Source organism: Camponotus vicinus, unplaced genomic scaffold (genome assembly GCF_025532165.1).
Source record: "Camponotus vicinus isolate PSW18456_S1 unplaced genomic scaffold, iyCamVici1.0 SCAF_7, whole genome shotgun sequence".
NCBI lineage: Eukaryota > Metazoa > Arthropoda > Insecta > Hymenoptera > Formicidae > Camponotus > Camponotus vicinus.
In genome coordinates this window covers 390,634-413,778 of record NW_028141979.1, presented here as the reverse complement: position 1 = coordinate 413,778, position 23,145 = coordinate 390,634, and the positions used below count along the sequence as shown (strand labels likewise).

The 23,145-nt window shown below is 33.0% G+C and overlaps 1 protein-coding gene across 3 annotated transcripts in view; it reads left to right on the top strand.

The window, feature by feature from the left end:
- The window catches only part of Wake (ankyrin repeat and fibronectin type III domain containing protein wide awake), a 78,410-nt gene that overhangs the window by 2,199 nt on the left and 53,066 nt on the right, over nt 1-23,145 (top strand). For all 3 annotated transcript variants that reach the window (XM_083105545.1, XM_083105542.1, XM_083105544.1), the window contains exon 2: nt 9,473-9,609. In XM_083105545.1, the coding sequence (XP_082961671.1) occupies nt 9,473-9,609 (137 nt within the window). The remainder of the gene's footprint in view (nt 1-9,472; nt 9,610-23,145) is intronic.

The window sequence follows — 23,145 nt, the reverse complement described above, 5'->3', positions numbered from 1 at the left end:
AAAGTAGACCGGTAATATAGTTATATAGCTAGTATATGCTGTGTTTTGACAGAATATGTCGATAACAATTCGATTTTACCCCGTGGAGGAATATTTCATTGGATGAATGCTTGAAAAAATGCGTCTACTCCTCGCGCAGTTAAAATGTCCATAAAAATGTTTGCGTGCGCGCTCTGTGTGTGTGTATGTGTGAACATATTGCAATTCAATTTCTTTTCCTTTTTCTTTTTCATCTCGTATTGTTCACTGATTTCCACTTTACGGTAGTATAAATCGCACTTAGTTCAATATTCATCGACGGGAAAATCTAGGATTGTCGTCGAGAGCTATTGTGTTTTATCGTGCTACCTCTCACAGGGACTTTTTCGCGATTTTTAAATCTGATAATAAAAATAATAGCAAAGAAGGAGAAAATATGTTGCGCGTATATATTATTTCGATATAGAGTTAGAAAGATGTTATTGATAAAAGTACATTAATATTTTAACTATTTGCATTGAAATAAACGAAGCAGACGCGATGATCAACTGTTTCATTAGGATTAACAAGAAATAAACAAGATTAACATTAAGATTAGCAAGAAATAAAATAATTTAATTAACAAGATGTTAATTTGCTTTTTATTCGGTAAAAAAGAATTTTTAATGGGAGTGTTACGATAATTTTGTAAATCTCTCTCTAATATATCGCGCGTTTCTCCTTAAATATTCCATCTTATTTTATTTATCATCTTCAATACATTAGCAGAAATTGAATAATTCAAGCAGACTTAACACACGCTGACCGTCTATGGCTAAAATAAAAAAAAAACAAACCGAGATCTTTCAAATACCATTGCTAGAAAGCGTGAATCAAGATTATGTCGAGAGGGCTTTTAAGCTTTCCAATTTTTCTCTCTTGGTCTCGCAAAGTTTCTCGATTTGTTATTACAGCTTATTCCTTACCATGTCGGAAACTATCTGTCGATTTCTCCTCTCGAGCATTTTTCGTCTTTTATCTTTTAGTCTTCTCGATTAATCCCCATCTGCAATTAAATCTCTTTCAAACTAATTTACGATATTATTATCATCTCAATCATGTGCGACTTTTTATCACTTTGTGACTTAAAAAGATTCGCATAAGATAAATATTTAATATCTGTGATGGTGCCATTTCACATTTCTATTTTTATGATTATTTATAGATCTATTTTTTTTCATGACGTTACAAACATGTGTATTCAATATACAAAGTAATTGATTTTATGATATCATCAGTCATCCTAATTAAATCTGTTTTAATAAACATAGTGCAATACATTATAAATTAATAATAAATGGTTGTATTTTTTACTTGGAAAAAATAAAACAATACTGGAATTTTTAATTGATTACAATCTTATGCAGGACTTGCGAAAAACATTTAAAATAGATTGGATTTATATTCTAAGAGATTGTAAGTATCATACGGATATGATTTAGATAAAAAAATTAAAAATAACTAATAAACATTTTTTAAAAATATTTTTCTATAAAATTTCTACATATGTTTTCAAATTCTCTCTCTCTCTCTTGCTTTCTAGACAAAAAAAACAAACTACTCTGAGAATTTACATTATGCATGTATCTTTTTTTCTCAGCAATATTGATCAAAATATAATAATAATAAAAATAATATAGAATAAGTGAGAAATATTAATGGAAAGCTACAATATTAAAGAGTTAATGCAAATAAGTTTAATGCATATTTTTGGCTGATTCGGTGAATAGAGAATATGATTAGTTATAATTGTCTAACACTGTATTTTATTGCTATAATTGCATAAATAACGAATAAAGTAGCTTGCGTTAGAAACAGTCCTTGAAAGCTGATCATTTAAATGAATTAATCAGTTGTTAAATGTCGAAATGCAAATTTAATACGCTTACGCATGTAATGACTTTGGTGCGATAACAAAATTTCATGGAATCATTCACATTACGTGGGCTTAATCGGATTTATCATTAGTGAACAATATGACAGTCGTATATTTTTTCTCGACGAAATAATTTTGCAATAATTACGAAAAGCTATTAATCGGCTTAAGCAATCGAAATGTTAATATCATTTATAGGAATTAATAAATGTTTGTAAACGAATATTATACATGCTTCGGTAATGCATTATTAATTAAACAATTACAAACTATTCTTTTATTGATCTTACATTAAATTAAATTATAAAAAAATATATTTTACTTTTAAATATAGGAAAATTATTTTCTCGTACATTTCTCAAGATGATTCTTATTACCGATTGTAATTGAATCATCGGAAAAAAATCAAGCACGAGTGTCATAAAATAATACTCGGGCTTGATTTTTCCGATGATTTCTTAATCGCGACCGGTAATGATCAAAGTTTACAATTCTGAAGGAATGCTTCTCCACCTCGCAAGCATGTTATCGATATGTAACACGCTGAATCCCCGTGCGCTATGTTACATCCTGCGCCAAGGATTCCATTAATTTCCATCCAAGTTCCTCGTAGCGGTCGTTGAAACAGTTGTCCTGAATAGTTTCCGTAGTTCGCAATGTTCGACGACCAAACCGAATACGTCGTCACATCAGGTGCATATATATTACATTTCTCGAATAGTTTTCCAACACGTGACAAATTTATAAATGTCATTCAACGATCGCATGCATTCAACATTATATAATTTGAAATTTATGTCGGCAGGGAACAATAGAAATCTTATTCGCGTACATTTCTCTACAGAATGTTTATCGTAGCACATCCGTTAATAATTTAAACGCTGCGCGATTACGAAACTCCGATGAATAATCCCTTAAAGTCCCTTTGTGTCGCTTCATTATACAGTTGTTTACGTATCAAATGGCCACGATGGAAAATCCAATGGGATCTTTCATGAACACCAGAGTTAGGCAAATCCTTGTAAATCAGGCTCTGTTTGCAGCAGTCACTCACCCATAATCCACACCTTCCGACTCGGTAGCCAAGCCGGATAGATATTGTCTTGATGAATGTAATGTTGACAAAAATCCTTCAAAACTGTTTCGCGGATTATCGCCAATTTTCTGGGAGTTAAATTCTTTTCGAGATGGTTTTCTTTCTTTATAGTAAGCAATAAAAAATGACTTTTTTAGTGAAAAAAATGACTTTTTTAGTGAGAAAACTTTTTCAAGTCATCCTTCTTGTAATGTGATATAAAAAGGATGGCAACTAGTTGTACTGGCATAAAAAGTTGTAAATAGATATTGATATAAAGTAAAATTTTAATTTTGATTATTTAAAAAAATTAACAATATAAGGAAACACAATGTAGATTATATCACATGAAATTTTTAATGATCTCTAAATTATGTTTGCAGTCTGAGCGATATAAAAATTGCATCGAATATTTTGGAGATTTTTGGAATGTCATACACAGAAAAAAATAAGTGTCAAATCAAAACTTATACAGGGTGTCCCATTTTAAATAATACGCTCAAATATTTCCGAAACGGTGCGTTAAATAAAAAAATGTTTCAAACAAAAGTTGTATGGCTTGAAGAGGGCCATCAGATGGTGGCAATGATTTAACCTTGGAGAGTCATTTGAAAGTCACGTGAAGGTCAATTTCTTAAGTGGAACCCCCTATTTTTATTGCATATTCTTGTAGCTTATTTCGAGTGCTTTCCAAAACACTATAATAAAATATTTTCCCCTCAAGTACTTTTTAAGTTATAAGGCTTGAAATCATTTCTTAATTTTACATAAACCGTAAAATATCTTGTAAAATATTCATTTTTCGATTATCTTACCTTAATACTTTTATGTACAAAATAATGAGAGGAATCAATTGGTCTAAAGAAAACACATAGTTATTTTTAAGAAAAAATATGTAATTGTTAATTGCAAATTACATATTTTTTCTTCGAAACAACTATGTGTTTTCTTTATACCAATTGATTCCTCTCATTATTTTGTACATAAAAGTATTAAGGTAAGATAATCGAAAAATGAATATTTTACAAGATGTTTTACGGTTTATGTAAAATTAAGAAATGATTTCAAGCCTTATAACTTAAAAAGTACTTGAGGGGAAAATATTTTATTATAGTGTTTTGGAAAGCACTCGAAATAAGCTACAAGAATATGCAATAAAAATAGGGGGTTCCACTTAAGAAATTGACCTTCACGTGACCTTCAAATGGCTCTTCAAGGTCAAATCATTGTCACCATCTGATGGCCCCCTTCAAGCCATACAACTTTTGTTTGAAACATTTTTTTATTTAACGCACCGTTTCGGAGATATTTGAGCGTATTATTTAAAATGGGACACCCTGTATACTTGAACTAACGCGTTCATTGATTCGTATATACGCAACAATTTATAATCTTCTTATTGTTAGAAGAATTTAAATTTCAACAATATTATAATCTTATTTTAATATTGTAATTGTCACCTTAAGAATATATAATTATTTAATTCTACTTTAAGAAAATTATAATCTTTGATTTAAAAATGTTATTTTCTATCTAACATTGTTTCTTTTCCATTCGAGAAAATTAAATCTTAAATCATAAGAATATATTTTTCTTAATTGAACTATATAAAATGGCTTCATTCAAGTAAGCAATTATTCAAGCAATTATATTTTTCTTTAATTAACACAATATAATCTCATTTCAAGATTTCCACGTTAAAACTAAATATATTTTCAAAACAAGGACGTCCTTTTTTTCTGTGTATGTGTCTAAGGGGACGTCGATTAAATATTTTTCAATCGCGTCATGTTAAATCAGATCACATGGCTTAATATTCTTGCCTCATTTCGATTCTGGTGCGATCCATGCACGATACAATCCTCGATCGTACACTTGACCACACACGTGGTTGCACTGCATGCTTGCACGCATTGCATGCGGTATGCATTTTCATGAAATTGTGCCACATAGTGCCACTGCGTCATTATCCGGAATCCTACGCACATTCCGTCGGTCGTTTCCGCCTTCCAGAAAATGCAGAAATTGCATTTTCATTCGGGAAGCTGGGCACAAGTTTTCACGACGCACTAACAAATGTGGCTTGCAAAATTTTTCTCGTTGCTTTTAGTGCTCTCATAAAATAGCGCGGAAATCCGAGATTCTCGTTGCTCGTAGGATTTACACGAGATAGAAAAGACAAGAGAAAAAAAGAAATGTGCTTTTTCCTACAAAAGAGGAATCTCAATGTTGCAAATATATATACACACGCACACACGCACACACACGCACACGCACACGCATACACTCAACTTTTAACACAAGTTTGTATTTAATTACGATCCGTAAAACTTTGCGAATAAAAGGCATTCTAGTGTTTATTATAATGACAAAATAAACCACGCTAATTGTTAGAAAAGTTGTGTAATATATGTGCCATTTAAAGATATAAAATAACTTATACATTACACACGCTTCGTGCATTAAAATAAATAATTATACATAAAGCATCAGAGATATATTCCTTGTAAAATAAGCAGTTGTTTTAAAAATTTTTCCTTAAATTTATCCGCAATATCATCTCTCAGCTTGAATTCAATATGATTTCTTCAATATTATGTCAATAAACACCGTGTTCGTCATTAGGAGGCATTCATAGGTGCGATAAAATAAAATTATGACTTTCGTGATTGAAACTTTATTGACACTGTAACAAATTGTGGAAAAGTTTCTTTATAGCGATAAAATAAAGCTTAAAACAGTTATTTTGTCCTTCCTATCTTCCCTCTCTGTCTCTCTCTCTCTCTTTCATCCCCCTCACCCGCCTCTACATTAACTTAATAATATGCAGATATAGATATTTCATATCTTTAGGCACTGCCAGCAGCTAACTCATCATTGCCGGATAATCTCTCGATCCAAGTTCATAATCAATGTGTTTCCAAAGTTTGGTGGGACTTGTTATCATTTTACGTCGGGATATATAGCGTCTCTCTTATTAATATCCTACATAATATCCTGTAACCGTTTTTTTTTTACTTCTTTGTTGCTAGATTACGGAATATTGATCGGGAAACGTGGGTAGGGTAATATTTCCCAAGTTGCTCAATATCACGTCGACATCAACGTAGAGTAGAGGAGGGCAAAAAAGAGGAGTTTCCAGCGCAAATAATTGTTCAGCATAGCGAAACTGGTAGCAAACAACATTTTCTGGCTGTCGAGGCCCATCAAACAGCCGATCGTCGACTGAAAACTAAACGAAATCGAAAATCCAAGCGAGCTAGACAGTTATTAGTCGATCGTAAGGCCATTCGTTGCTGAGATTGAACGCTGATTGACTTTATTTCGAGATGTTGCGTTTCTCTCTCGTGTTTCCTATTTGCGCTCGACACTAATGATCCCGTGTTAATAAAGCGCGATATTATAGATTTCTTTTATAAATGTAAATTTCATGATTCGACACGTGAATAAAGAATCGTCATTTCCTTCAATACAATTATGTGACTTTTTCATATATTTTATAGATTATTAGAAAATTAAATTACAGATTATTTAATCGATATAACACCAGATTATTTCAAACGTATTTTATCATTCATTGAGAAATGTAACAGATAAAGAGATTATCATATGATTAATGATATCTTGGTAAGAGAAATTGTGTAATTGAACTTGTTTTGAAATTTATCCAAGAGGCATTACTATACATAACTGTTGTCAAGTAAAACCCTATTTATCATGCAACTTTTTCTTTAACTCTAACAATTCTCGTTAACCACGTTGCGTTTCTAATAAAATTAAAAGATCAATAGAAACTTTCTTGGATCTAACAAAATTTATCTCGTAAATTTAGGAAAGCTTTTACATATGGGAAAGTTTTCTTCCAATATTTTACTTTTATTTGTACAAGTTTGCTATGCTTTCATTTGTTATGATCGCTGCGAACAATAAGCCGTATTCAAGAGCGCGCATAATTCTTGATAAATCGATAAAACTCGAATGCGTTCCCGGTTGTGGGCGAATCGAATAAACGAACAAAGGCACTTTCTCCGTTTGGGATAAACGAGCCGTATTTGTCGTTCGATGGTCGCTCGATGATTTCAAATGACGAAGTTTTACACGGCGTGTTCCGCATCTTTTCTCATCAGAGTAGAATACACCGCGGCCGCAATGTCACAACGGGTCGTTGACAAGGGGAGAGATTGGCGTATTGTCCCTCTAGACTAGAAAATGAAGCTCGTTTAACTCATCCATAAATAACGGCTGCGTATTGTCGCGGATAACCTTTTTCCTCAAATTTTCGCAACATTGCAATAATCTCTGCGATATTAAAAAATGCAAATGTTCCTGGAAGAGATTTAATTCTACATGTGTACCCATTATGTTGAGGCAAACCTGTAAGAAAGCGCAATTCACTAAAGAATTTATATAATAAACTTTAAATTTTAGATTCTTGATGTCGGCTCTCGAATATAAATAAACTTGATGTGATATTAATATTCGGGTAATAAAAGCCTATCGGGTAATAAGAGCCTATCTACTTCCATCTAGGGGGGTTAGAGGGGAATTCGTTGGAATTAAATCTCAAACCAAGAGATTATTCCAAATAAAGTCTTGATCATTGTATCAAGGAAAAAATTTCGCGTAATTACATCCGCGATAGGCTCTTATTACCCGAATATTAATATCACATCAAATTTATATAATACTATGCTTCACAAACAGTAATTTGTATTCCAACCGTCCCGTTGCGAAAACAATGTTTTACGACAGTTGCATTCCACATGACATTTGTGTGATGTATAAAATGGAAACGATAATAAACTACACCTCCGCAACATATCGAAGGCACATCGGAACCATGTTCTGACCTGGATTCTCAAAAAAACAAAAAAGCCAAGAAGACGCAACATCAATCATTGTCTACATGCTATATCTTCTTGCCAATACTATCGGGTATACGGCTCGATTTATTTTGACCTACTCACTAAAGTCATCGATCTAAAATCATGTACAAATACCTGCTGGCAAAAAAGTGTGTTTAAAATATTTATGATTATCGGACGATAAAATGCGGATTGAATAAATTTTTATGTGCAATATTAACGTCCATATCGGAAAATCTCGCGAAACACCGACGTAAAAGCTAATATTAGAAATTCTTCGAACGATTAATAGGACTTGAAGCAAAGATGATCAAATATATCTCGATCAAATATGTTTCCATATGGTGCCTTTAATTGTGTCGTATTTTACGGTGAGAAGGTAAAAAGCGGTCTTCTCGTGCGTCAGCAGTCACAAATAATGTTAATGTGTACATGATCCATATTTATACTATTATTTTATTCTTTATATTTTATATACTATATATATTTATTACTATTATATTTTGTACTATTATTTGTAATGCTTTCTCTAAAACACAACGTGAAAATAATTTTGCAGTTATAAATAATAAAATTATTTATTTTAATTAATTGTATACCATCGCTACATGACATTTTGATCGTGACGAAAAGTTGATGTCGCGCGAGACAAAATAATAACGTCAGGCTTTCCGCATATCGATATTAATATTAATTTAATGAATAACCGATAGTGTACGACCCACACGTTTTATAATTTCCGACTAAATGCAAATTTTGTCTAATTTTAATCCGGTTATGTTCGTGTTTTAATGTAAAGGCAGCTTTGAGCATCAGAGCTTGTTACGTGTTACCTAACCAATCCACTTTGATCCGGTGAGAGATCGATGAATCGCAACGGATCCTGTAATGGAATTTAGCCCTTTCAGCGCAGAAACGAGCTTATATAACGGCTTATTGCGAAAAATGCATTAATACTAAGGAAATGTAAATTATATTAATCACGATAATAAACTCTACGCGCGACGCTCTTCCGTTCGTTAAAGTTCTCTCGTATCGATGCTCGCGATTAAATACGGCATGATTAAATTAAAGCGACTTGGCTATCGCTTGCTCCTCTTATCGAGAGAATGCAATATCTTCTGATGGCGCTCCGATGCATTATTGCGATTCTTCGATTAATTTCGAACGATTAAATGTCGCGTTATACTCGCTTGAATTGCGGCAAAATTGCAATCCGACTGATTCCTTCAACTCGAAGAATCGGCACGTCTCTAATCGAATTAGGCGTGTGCGGCGAGGCGCATTAACGCGGACAAATAGATAGGATTACTGGAACGAGAAGTTAATAGCATCAAATAACTCTGAATTTATGGCGAATGCTCAGTGATTGAGATACAGGACCGTGAATAATCGATCCGTTTACCCGTGAAATTTAGCTGCTTTTAGATGTTTCGTCGCGACTGATCATATTCTTGCATTCTGATGTAACGACGGTGATCGAAATCAAAGAGATTGGCTCGCTTTGCGCGTCTGGCTTTGAGAAAGTGTTTTCCCCGTTTGCTGAGAAATTCTCCCGCTATTCGTTACGATCTAAAATGATTTTTAGAACTAGTAATCCTAACGAGACGCGCTCTAATCTATTGATTACGTTTACAGGTGTTGGGAGGATTAGGACGCAGGATGTCGAGCGGCGACAAGGCTTCACCAGGCCTAACCATCGATCGCGCCGCTTTTTTGCTTCTGCGAGTGAAAAAGGCTTTCAAAAAGAAAAAGCAGCAGCGAAAAGAGAAAAGGTGAGTGGTTGGCCCGTTAATTTAACCGGTCGGTCGACGGCTTTCGCGATGAGCGAAATGAGAAGAGAGAGAGAAAGGTGGAAAAACTCGGGATGGAAAGCAAGGAAAATTACTTTCAAACCCTTCTTCCTTTTTCAAGCTAGATGCTCTAATCTATCTAACTCGACAAGCTGATTTTCACGTGGTGAACGTAAAGAATTTGTTGACACGATGCAAAATTGATACTTGTCTCAAGATGCTTTTATTCTCTCCCGCTCTCTTTTGTCTCTTAATTAATTTTGATACATTGCCTTTACATACTCTTTAATCCCGCTCAGCAGTTGCACGATGCATCTTTAATGCAAAATCGCATTATGCATAATCTATTGACGCCCGAGGCATCAAACAGAATTTACAGATTAAGCTTTGCATCTTGGAATGAAGAGGATAACGCTGATAATGTCAATCGATTTATAGAGAAAGGAGTTTTTATATCGCGCGCAAACAATTCGCTGATGGCGTATTATATTATTATTAATTGAAAGAAAAGACTCGGGGGGCAGCAATCGCTCCAGAATGACTGCATGATTTCTGAACTCTTCGTACATGTAGATACAATCTGCGAATGGCTTTCTAAATCAGTTAAGCTTCGTTTGACACTCTCGAGATTGGTAAACAATCCCTCTCACTGTCGGACGTAATTCAATCGACGATAGATTGGCCCAAATCTAGCTTATCGAACGTGGCGCCAAAGTCTCCGTTATCTTTCATAATCTTTACACAAGCATTGCACATTGCTCGGACATCTAATCACGAAATTAACGAATTCGCGCACGAGGGAACGACAGTTTCGTTTCGTCTGCGACATTAATATTTTACGGCAGCTTTGAATATTCATAGAGCATCTATTTGAATATAAATACACGCAGCGTCTCGTCTTCCATTTAATCTGGCATTCTCAATCATCTTTATTTAACTAAATATTGTCGGCCTAAAATTTTACGTTCATCTCATTCGTGAATTATACACATCGAAATGTTATTGTTCCATATATTTTTATCAGGACGAAATTATTTCTATAATTCTTCCTTCTTTATTATTTTATTAAAAAGGCAGACAAATTTGATTTGATAAATTTGGATATTCGAAATAATTTTCTCGCAAATTTAAGCTTCAAATTGCAATTAATGAGGGAGAGATTGTCGAGTAATTAATTTTAGCCCCGAAATACAGTTTCCTGAAATTAGGCACCTCGTCGATACTAATCCCTAGCGACCTAGGCATTATGAATTCTTGATAACTACTACTAAAGCGCAATTGTACACTTGGTATGCGCGCAGAATGGTAGATGGGAAAATTGCAGCGAGTTACAACTAACAATCAAACATATCACGTATCGAGACAGATGTGTATTTATACTTTCCACGTGCCACGACTGCAGTTCATTTCGGGAAAATATGCAAATACATCTATTAATATCCGCGCCTCGTAATCCCGACTACGATAGTAGACGGCAGTCGATTAAATTTAATCAGCGGATGGTATAATCTAATAATAGTTACATTAAACTGGCTTCAAAGTATTCCCGAGTGTTCCAATTCACACGCAGATCAAAAGGTTTTTCGTTACCAGCATACTCTCTTTACCTCGTTCGGACAGTGATGAAGGATCTCCTCGAATTTCTCGGCTCGTTTTACCTCTGATGCATGAAAAACGGATTCTGCAACATGTCGCTTAAAACATTTTGTATCATGTCGATCGCATCAACGAGAAGGGTATTATAAAGCTGCGGAAACATAATCTCTATAATAAATAACACAAAATTATACTATAATAGCCATAATAATACTATTGTCGTATTTCATTTCGATTTATGGGAAAACCATGTCATACGATTTGCAGGATTTGTTTTCATTAACGGCCGCGACCATAGCTTATACATTATATGAGTAACGTAAAATTCATGATATTATTCCCAATATCTGTCACGACTATCTTAAATATTTGAACTATTGAAAGATTAAAATTTTTTATTCTTTTCTCAACATGTATACGCGCATCTCGAAAAATAACGGGAAGAAAAGTGCGGGAAAAGCATAGTTTAAAAGGAACGCGATGAAGATCGTAAAGATAAAGGATAGTCGTTCCTTCGTGCTTACTCAGACTCCACATTTTTCTCAAGGAGATCGTACTGGGCACGGCGTGGGTGCAGATAGATCGAAGGTAATATAGTACGTGTTATACGATGCTCGCAAACTCGAATATCTACATAAATCAGATAGATGAAGCAAATGAGTAATATAAGTGAAAAGGAAAGATATAACATAATAAAGCTTTATTTTTTTATTCTATATTTAGAAATATGCAAATTAAAAAATATATATACGTATATATATGTATACATACACAGAAAAAAAGGACGTTCTTGTTTTGAAAATATATTTAGTTTTAACGTGGAAATCTTGAAATGAGATTATATTGTGTTAATTAAAGAAAAATATAATTGCTTGAATAATTGCTTACTTGAATGAAGCCATTTTATATAATTCAATCGAGAAAAATATATTCTTATGATTTAAGATTTAATTTTCTCGAATGGAAGAGAAACAATGTTAGATAGAAAATAACATTTTTAAATCAAAGATTATAATTTTCTTAAAGTAGAATTAAATAATTATATATTCTTGAGCAGACAATTACAATATTAAAGTAAGACTATAATATTGTTAAAATTTAAAATTATTAAATTCTTCTAAGAAGATTATAAATTGTTACGAATTGTTACAATGAACGCGTTAGTTTAAGTATACAAGTTTTGATTTGACACTCATTTTCTTTCTGTGTATATATTAAAACAGATATACGTGTGCTTTTCTTTATCCTCGTAATTGGATGACTTTTATATTACGCGTCTACGTCTCATTTCAAAAATTTTCCAAGTCAATTGTGATTATCTTAGTCCGCTGGTACATCTAGTAGATTGTCCCGAGTTTGTGGACTTGGGTAGAATAAATCGTGTTATATTTGCTGTACGTGTACTGGGGTATACGTATAATTATGGGGTTACTCCTGGAAGTTATCTTGATAAATTCAACCAACTCTCTGAGGGCAGTATGCAAATTGACCAACTATTTGCCGAAGAAATAAGCAATCACGCGGAGATCACCCGTCGCGATGCATTAAATATATTTCGCGCAATGCGCTGTACCTTAATTTGATTACATATGCACATCAAGAGCATCATTTACTGCTTCAAAATTCAATTTCTCTTTGCTGGTGCTATTTACAATTAATGCAATTTCTTTGTGTTTTTGCTTATGCTATGAGAAAAATACGGAATGTGTAAACAGCAAACTATGTTTTTCACGTTTACAGAGATAACAATGTTTCTTTTTCTGTATTTGATATGATGTTTTTTTTTCAAAATCATAGTATATTGAGCATCGACAGACTTTCAAATTTCAATGTATGTATTATAATTTTGCAAATGTTTTTACAGGGAACACATACAACTGGATATGTGTATGTTGAAACTCATCTTGTGAAGCTCCAGTAACCTAGGCGACGTTAAACTCTGTTAAAAAATTAAAACGCTTAAAATAGCGTTAAACTCTGTTAAAAAATTCGGTATAACGTTATCAAGTGAACGTTTGCAAACATTTCATTTGCCTACATTTCAAGATTAATGGCTACATTTTAGCTTTGACTCAACGTGACCCACTCTTCGCTCCTTCGTGCCCATCATTTTATTCCCTAATGGATATTTCCTGCGAAACGAAGACTAGGTCAAACGTAAAATGTCAAAGAATATAAAAAAAAAAAAAAACAGAAAATCTTACATATATTATGTAACATGTCGCATTTATCTTTATTATGAAGAAGCTCTTTTATCTAAATAGAATATGTTTATATATAATATATATAACGTAACACGTCAAATGTAGTATAATGTAGAAAATGAAGATAAAAATTATGCAGAAAGCATCGTATATGAAGATATTTTCTTTTCCGTTCTTTATTCTTTTAACTTGCGAGAGAAACTGAAACACTTCAAATCCATAGTTATTGGGGCTCGCGTTTAAAAGCACTGCATTTTTTTGTCGACGTTAAGACTTTTTTTAGCGCACTTAATCCTCATTTTCCAATACTACAAGTGTTCTCGATAGATTCTGCATGCGTGATAAAGCATAACGGAAAATTATATTTCGCCTCACGAATACCCTTTTATTGATTTCCATTACATGTATCGCTGACTGGCTACAATTCATTCGCGTCGAGTAACTTTAACGATCATCGGGCTGTACATTTTTACAAAAAAAAAAATGAAACAAAAACAGTTATATTTGCTTGTCTTGTCCATTATTGTTATATGAACGAGTATACGCTATAGTTTATGTATTTCTCCTAAAATCCAATATTAGTGATTACAGCTCGTTCCAACTCGACTTGCCTTTGCTTCGCTCATCATTTTATCGTCTAATGGATGCCTTCTGCTTAAGTGGATGCCGGAGTCCTGTTTTACCGATAAAATGTTATATTTCATTTTTGTCCGAAATCTTTCTATTAGTTGCACAAAATAATAAATGCTCCTCCACGATTAAAGTACACAGAAACAAAGCGGAACCTCCTGATTTTATATTAAAAATAAAAAAAAATTGGAAAATCGTTAAAAGGTCATAACAATATTTGCTTAATATAAAAGTTTTGCAGTTTGTATGCACAAAATAAGATAGGTTCCCGCTAGAGATTGTATGAAGGAAGATAAATGAACTTTTAGAAATGAGTTTAGAAGCCTAATGAAAAAGATTTCGGTTTATTTACCTTCTAAACTCATTTCTAAAAGTTCATTTATATTCCTTCATACAATCTCTAGCGGGAACCTATCTTATTTTGTACATACAAAGCAAATATTGTTACGATTTGACCCCAGAAGCCGATAAAAAACTGTAATTTTTCAATTTTTTCTTAATTTTTAACATAAAACCAGGAGATTTCCGCTTTGTTTCTGTATGTACTTTAATCGTGGAGGAGCATTTATTATTCTGTGCAATTAATAAAATGATTTCGGACAAAAATGAAATATGACATTTTATCGGTAAAACAGGACTCCGGCATCCCCTTAAATGAAATCAGGGGGAGGTCAGGGTCATTCGCTGCACTCATGTAAAGGACCTGGTTGTCGTTATACGCGTTGATGCGACGTAAACGCGGAGATGGTACTTGACGCGCGTGACACATCGTTGAGATATACGTCGCGTGTGCACGCGCGTGCACGGTGGATATGTACACGTGTGATGTTTGCGGAAACCCTAGGTCCGCCTGGTTAAATACGGATGTAATGCATGACACGTCGTTGGATCTTTGCGATGGGGTTTCTCATTTACTTGAAAATGCACGTAATTTGTGGAGGTTCCATTACAAACTGCGCGAGGATGCGCGGTAATGCCATGGTGTGTAAAATGCATACACGAACAGGTTCGCATATTTGTGCTATTCCTGTGCATAATCTTTCGTTTTGCTGGAATAGAATGCCGAATTGCACGATGCGATGATTTATGAATTGACATGCTTTAAATTGACGTGCCATCGAAATCACAAAACGTTTTCCTAAAATTATAGATGTGAGCTTTAAATAAAATTTTTTCAATTTTATGTCAACTTTAATTCTTTTAATTTTACCGTTAATGAAAATGTCATCCGCGCTATTAAATATTTCTGCAAACAAAATATTCTATCAAAAGCATTACGTCCACATAGGTCCAAATAAATCAAGTTAAACTCGTGACACACGGTATCATAAGTAACTAGTTTGAATGCAAATTAATGTAATGCGGCTAATTAAATCTAAGCAGCAAATCCCAATGTACGATTAGTATCAACCAAACGTTATACCAATCATCGTATCATGGTTGGCCATCGTTAGCTAACACCTACACAAAGAGTAATACAATACAGTTGCAAGTAACGAGAACAGACATACACGTAAACACGGACATTTACGCATGAAGTGCCAAATTGTCTTGTACGAATGTTAATTTGTACAAAGCGTAGTAGTAGCATCAATTGCGTTCTATTCCAAGTAGTTTCTATTCCAAGTAGCCGCAAGATATATTGTTAGTTCTTGACCCGTTTTCAAGTTATATGAGAAGCAATCAACTCGGTGAAAAAGGTTTCCAAATAAAGTTTCGTGTAGATTTCTCGCGTAAAAAAATATAACGGATGAAAAGACGCGAGATGAAAAAACAAGAGAAATATTGTTGCAATTAACAAATAATTTCATTATTTTATGCCGTGCGATGGATGCATTTTTTTAATCAAACAACGAATTTGAAAGGCCAATTTTTCGCGTCATCAATAACACGAAAAATTGCACGTTGAAATTTACAAAACATATTAATTACACTTGGAAGCAAAATAAAGTAAAAAATTGCAATCACTTGACGTGTATTTTTTATTTTCGGGAGAAAATTATTTTAGTCTATGTATATATACATACGAAATTGTAATCAAACGATTGATGTATCTTGCTTGCATATTTATCATTTTATGACAGATAATTTAGAAAATTTTATTCGGCTTTTGACGATCGATAACATTCTAAAAATTTGCTTATTCACGGTTAAACGTGCGTTTATGAATCTTGAGTTTTCTTTCATTTATTTGCTTATGCAATCCCTCTTATTCTCTTAATGTTTACTTATGCAATGTTAGTACGCGTGTTATTCGGAGCAAATTTGAAAACAATAAGAAAATCTTGTAGGAAATTACTTCAGTTAATTTAGTAATTATTTCTGTAAATTTTAATAATTAACTTACTTACTTTAATAAGTAAGTTTTACGATAATAAAAATCTACAGATTAAATCGCGTAACAGCAGCATCAATTTCGAAAAAAATAACTGCAATCCAACATTTTTTCCTTGATGAAAATAATATATGTATAATATATATGTACACATATACTTTTATATGTGTATATTTATTTAAATCGATATATATTTTATATTTATTTAGATTTTATATAGATATATATTTTATATATTTCGCATTTTTATTTCTTATTTTTTTAATCAATATGCTCCATTTCCTTCAGGAAAGGGATTATCATTGAACGGATCCGCGGGCGATGTGAAATTTAACGGCGCTCGCAACTAAATAAACGTCGCTCGAGAGATTTAAATATCGTTCGCTCTGATCGAAAGATTGAAAATATTTCTTGCGAAAATATCGTACTTGATCAGGCAAATATTTTCAACGTTACATTTTGCATCTATTCTTAAAATGTTATCTTGTCATCGGGGGAGGGGGAGATTCTTAACATGCTTCTTAAATATTTATCGTCCATATCAATCTTTGTATAAAATAACATACCACACGTCTTAAACTGTTGTACCGAGATTAGTGCATAAAGTGTATAAAATTCAGAGACGCGGGCTGTAACATTAAGTAATTAAAACTAATTAGTTTTAATGACTAACTTTACTAATAAGCTGTCAGCGTGATGCAGCTTGTCTTCATAATCCACGAGCTGCATAATTTCCGTGCTAGAAAGAATTATGGTTTCACTTGCCACACCCATTTGATATAAAGTTTGATAATGATTCTTACAATTAGATATATGTCGATTAATAAAATGTCTGTTAAGAATTGGAACTTGGAAAAAAAATTAATCTTTTCTTCACAAAAGGCTGAACACAGTTTAATACGATTACGTATATTTTTACGTACATAAAATTAGAGAGATAAAAAAAAAAAAAAAAAAAAATATTCGTATATGAGTTATCAGCATTAATTAACGTCAGTGAAATTACTATTATTTATTCATCGATTTTTTCGTAAAATCTTTCCTTTCCTTGAAACGTTCTTGTTACGAATCTCGTCGTGCTATTGCACTTTCGATAATACGGCCAGACGGAATTGGATTGTATGTTGCGACTGATTGCCTCCACTTTCGCATCGGTGAGCAAAAGCGCAATTCAAATGTTATTAAATACGCTATAATTATAGATGATCTAACGAGCGTTTTCGTGAATATTTCGGATGCGAAATAAAGGATTCCGAAAAAGAAATGACGAATTATCGATAATTAAAAATTAAAAATTACGGCAAATAGTTATTGGACAAAATTTTGAAACGTCTCGCAACGTCTCTCTTTTTAGGATTTGAATACAAATAAATGCGAATTATATGTTTTCGCGAATGTTTTTCAATCTTTGGCATGTACATGCAAATAACGCACACATACTTGAAAACCTCGACTATGAATACAGAGTGGCATCGAAGAAACGTAATCTTTTGATCATAGATCAAAAGATCATGCGATGAGAAACACGCGCGTAACGAGGATAGAGTTCGCGGAATTGCAATGGAGAAATGTGGTTCGTGTGATGTTACATCGATAATAAGGAGAACAGCGGGATCATGGAATCGTTAGCGATCATAATTGCGTATCAAAGGGTCTCATAATGCCAGTTACAGACACGTTATAATTGTTTTGGTACAGTTAATTCCCTATTTAAACGCCTAACATCTCTCAGGCACATATACAGGGTCTTAATAAGTGCGTAAAATTTTAGGAGATGATTCTTTGCCGAAAATTAAGGGGGATTTTTCATATAAACATATACTCCTACATCCCTCCCTGTGGAGTTACACTCCTCCAAAAATGGGGGTAAAAATTAGGTTTTTATTATAATTTTGTTTTTGTTCCAATTTTCCCAACATTTATTCTAATTTTATTTTTATTTTAAAATTTAATTTCTCGTAATTCGAAACCCACGCTATTTAGCATCGTGCTGTGCACGATAACGTATTTTTTTTTTGAAAACTATTGATTTTATGAAAAAAATAAAAGAAATAAAAAAGTTTCTAAATAAATCAAACCTTTTAATGCATATTTTTAGATGATCATATTCCGGCCCATTAAAAAGTTCTAATAAAAGATTGAATAGGGGTTGCTAGTTTCATTTCCTTATAACGATACGCGAAGCTGAAAAAAATATTAATAAATAACCTTTTTACTAGTAGAAAATGTCTATCTAATTTCATTTCTTTAAACTTGTTCCAAATTTGAGAAAAAAAAATAAAAACCTAATTTTTACGCTCATTTTTGGAGGAGTGTAACTCCACAGGGATGTAAGAGTATATGTTTATATGAAAAACCCCTCTTAATTTTCGACGAAGAATCATCGCCTAAAATATTTCGCACTTATTAAGAAACATCCTGTACATGTATATCTTATGAAAATGTTATTCTTTGTCACATGGTATTTTTTAAAGAAATGCATTTATACACATATGTGTAAAATTGTAATTACTGATTCAACCTATAAAAATTTATTTTATTTTTTATCAAACTTGTTCATGTATAATATTAAAAAAATAAATCTACCAGCGAAAAGAATATTATATTCGCATGACGACACAATGATATTTTAAGGTATAAATATTTTTATCCGCAATAAAACTAACAACAACGATAATTGGGTTGTAAATAGAGATGGTAATTAAGGAACAGAAGTTTAACATTGCGTTAATTAAAACAAATTAAACTGTATTTAAATTTAATATGCGTTTCCCTCCAGAGCACAATTTCGGCACCAAGTGCTTGTAATTGTTTGTTTTTGCACTAGGGATGACGTTATATTATAATTTGATTTATTCTTTCTGAGTAGCCATTAACACGAACGATCTTGTTTATCGCAAATTCGTTCATGTCCTATGCTCGGGCAATTGCAATTTGCCAGGTCGTGACCGCAGGGGCTGCGACCGGCAAGTGCGCCTTACAGTTTCCTTATTGGGACCATTTGTCACTGTAAGGTGTGCACAAAGCTCGTAGCTTTCCCACTCGGAAAAAGATTGTGCCGTGTTGGATGCAACATTTGTCAAGTGTATCGAACTGTGCGCGACTGAGACGTCACCGAACGAATGTGAAAAGACCAGGCGATATCGCTCGTTCCTTATTTCTTCTCTAAATTTCATGCAAGAACACATGGAATAACAACGCGACAATAATTTAGGGAGAAATCGCGTCACGCGAAAATTCAAATGTCAACCTAAAGCGCGCGATAAAATATCAAATGATAATTTATTCCGCACATATTTGCATTGTGCACGCTTGCCCTTTCACAACAGAACGATATCTCGATCATCGATCACCGCAGCTTTAACTCTGTCCTTTGGAACGTAAAATTTCCATTAGCCAGATAGCGCTAGATTTTTTATTCGTTTCCGTGATCTAATGATGTCGAGGAAAATCCGTGGTCGAGGAAATTGCGTATCCATTGTGTTCATAAGAACATAATTGAAATTCTCCGAATTTTACTTTTCCGATATCGCAGAAAAGGTCTTTGTGTGCCGTATTATCAAATCTAAATTAACCCAAATTTACAGAGTTTTTTAAATAAGAGATATATATAGAGAGAGAGAGAGACCTAGCGACACGATGGGGATTGATAGTTGTGAGAAAAAGTTGAAAATTCTACTGATAATTTGATTTTATCCCTTTTTCTTTTTATTTAATAAAATTTACAGAAAAAATATGCAAAGATTTTTGTAAACTAAAAATATGTATATCTCTGTAGAGACGCAACACTCTGTAACATTGCAAGAGTACACTGAGATAACATGAGGAAATGTCACAAACATATTCTCGCTTGATTAGTAACTATAATATATCGCCATAGAACTGCTAAAAGCAGTGGGGAACCACTGTCGTCTTTGAGTATAGTCCTTCTCCATCTCACGGCTTCCTTTCTACCATTTGAGCAGACGAACCTAATTTATCTCGGGATGAATACCCGAGGGCGGGATAAAAGCTAAGGTACACAGGCAGAGTCAAAATGTAAGCGATTACTAGAGTTGCGAAACACTATTACTATCATAATGTCATCTCGCGAACCCATGGTAGCAACAAATTTCAATCTTTCAAAAATAAGATGGAAATTGCATAAGATTGGAATACAGTTTAACACACAAAGAGAGAGAGAGAAATTATATTTTACAAGTGAATCGTTTGCTTATATTCTCTCTTAACTACTTGTGGAGGATTAAGAAGAAGCAATAAAAAGATATGAAAAATACACGCATATTTATGATAAATAATGTAAAAAATACTAATTGAGTTCTCAATTCTGAAATGTATGATTGCCACAAATTTAATTGTGAATATAAATAATGAGAAGAAAGAGAGAAAGAACGTATGAATATATCGTATTATTGCCGAGACAAGGAGGAAAGTTCGAATTGCGAAAAGCTTTCTACCAAGAGCCAAAGTTCGAAAGCCGCCATCGATCGCGAATTAATCTTGTCGGATACAAAGTTACTATCAAGTTAATATTGCGTTTGTATATGTAACTGCTACAGATCATTCTCGTAAACGTAGAAACTCCCTCGAACCGTACATATGTATTGTAGGATATTCATTCCAAAGTTCTCGTCTGCAATGTGTATCGATCCTATAACAAATATTTAATCGTCCGACAGTCTTTTACGAGGCTCGAACGAATTTCTCGAAATTAACGTCAAATAAGGGTTTTCAGTCTTCAACCGCTAAATATTTCGAATGAACTTCGGAGCTATCGCGGTGGTGATTAAGCAATACTTAAGACTAACTCCATGACTCGCCTTCAAAGTTAGTTCGAGATAATTTACACCGAAAGAGATAATTACGTGGCGAGAAGAAAGTTGAAGTACGTCCTTCAAAATTAAAATTTCAATCTTTATTATCATGATGTAACTTGGTCCATCGCTTCCAACTAATTCGTATTCAAACCATCTCTACAACTTTTTATCTTGCTTTTTTTCTTAAGTGTGTATATACGTACACATATATAGATTAAAACTTTCTTCATCGACTTTTTACATCATGATTTCCTTTTGTCGGTTTTTTCTTGTTGCAAGATTTTTAAAACTAGTATTCTTGATATAGGAATTTAAACATTAGATAGAGTGACAGTCCATAACGATAAAAAGTTTCGATTCTGTAATCGATAAAATCACTTTTTTATCGTTATGATTTTTAATATTTTTGTACTAAAGGGGAAAACAATTCTGTTCATCTCTCTGCAATTTCCGAGAGATTTTATCAAAATGTACAAAGTGATCAAATTGAGCGTCGTTATTCATGTATATTCATGTATATTTCCAATTTCATCATCGAATATATGTCAAATGTTTCGAGAAAGGCGATAAGTCAAAATATCAAGTGTTGAATTAACTTGCGAAATTAATTGCTTGCTCGCAATTTCCCCGAGCTAGCTCGCTTCAGTTGAGAAGTCTTTGCACTATCTCTCCACGATGCGTTTTCGTGGAAGGAATTTAAGAAAGAGAAAGAAAAAGAGAAAGAAAGAGAAAGAGAGAGAAGTAATTTTGTAATAAAATTGTCAAGAGAATATAAAAAAGGATTTTGCGGGAAGAAGTCAGAAATTGAGACTTGCAGACGCGAAAATGGAAACATAATATCTGGCAAAAACGTGAGAGAGAAAGCGTGCATTTGTCTGGAAACTTGCCTACCATACCCAATGTAAGCTATTTCCGGTGGGACTGAAAAATCTCATATACATGAAACACGCGGATTTGCAAGTGTTCGCAGAAGCAAACCGTTGCTGCTACAAATATACGGCTACCTCTTTGCCTCACGTTTGCGAATACATGACATTCACCATGTGCATCATTGAAGCTGCAAACGACGTTGTACACAGATAACGCCGATATCTTATTCATTAGATGTAAGAGTGTTCCGTACTACAAAAATAAATTTAGACCAAGTTGTGTGTTTGATTTCAACTTTTGTTTACTTTAAGAAAAAATCAAATCGTGTTTAATTATTTTGCATTAATTATATTCGTGAATATAACTTGATATAGTAAATTATTTACTATAAATGCGTGGAAATATAAAGATACGTTTTTTCTGTCTTTTATTTTTCTTTTAATTCTCGTGTATTATTTTCGCTAAAAAATATTTCATCATCTTCAAACAATAGTTTAAAGAAGACACTTTAAAAAATGGACTTTTACTTGTGTTCGAAATAGAATTCTTGATATAAATTATATGTTACTTACGAAGATCAGAATAGTGGAAAGCGGAAGAAACATGGGATGTGAAACACTCCGCATGCTCGTAAAAGCAAATGGTTTTAGAAATATGTTAGTCTACTTATTCTTGTAATTCGAATGTAAGACTGAAGACCGTTTTCATATGGTATTTCGAATCCGGTACACTTTCCCAAACACTGCGAGCTATTAACATTAAAAAACTAAAAAAAAATAAATATAATATTTTATATATCTCGGCAAATCTAATATTTACAACGATGTAAATTTTTGTTTTCGTTTTTCCTTTTTAAAATATTATTAAATTTTATATTAAGCATAAAATATATTTTTATAAATATGTTTATCTCTACATTTAGTTGCTTTTTTAGAAAATGGGAATATATTAATAAAGAGAGATACCATAAAAACGTAGTAATATATTTTCTCTATTACATTTTTATTATTATGAAAATTAGATTTTGCGAAAAAGAAAAATATATTTATCAATTTATTTCAATTCT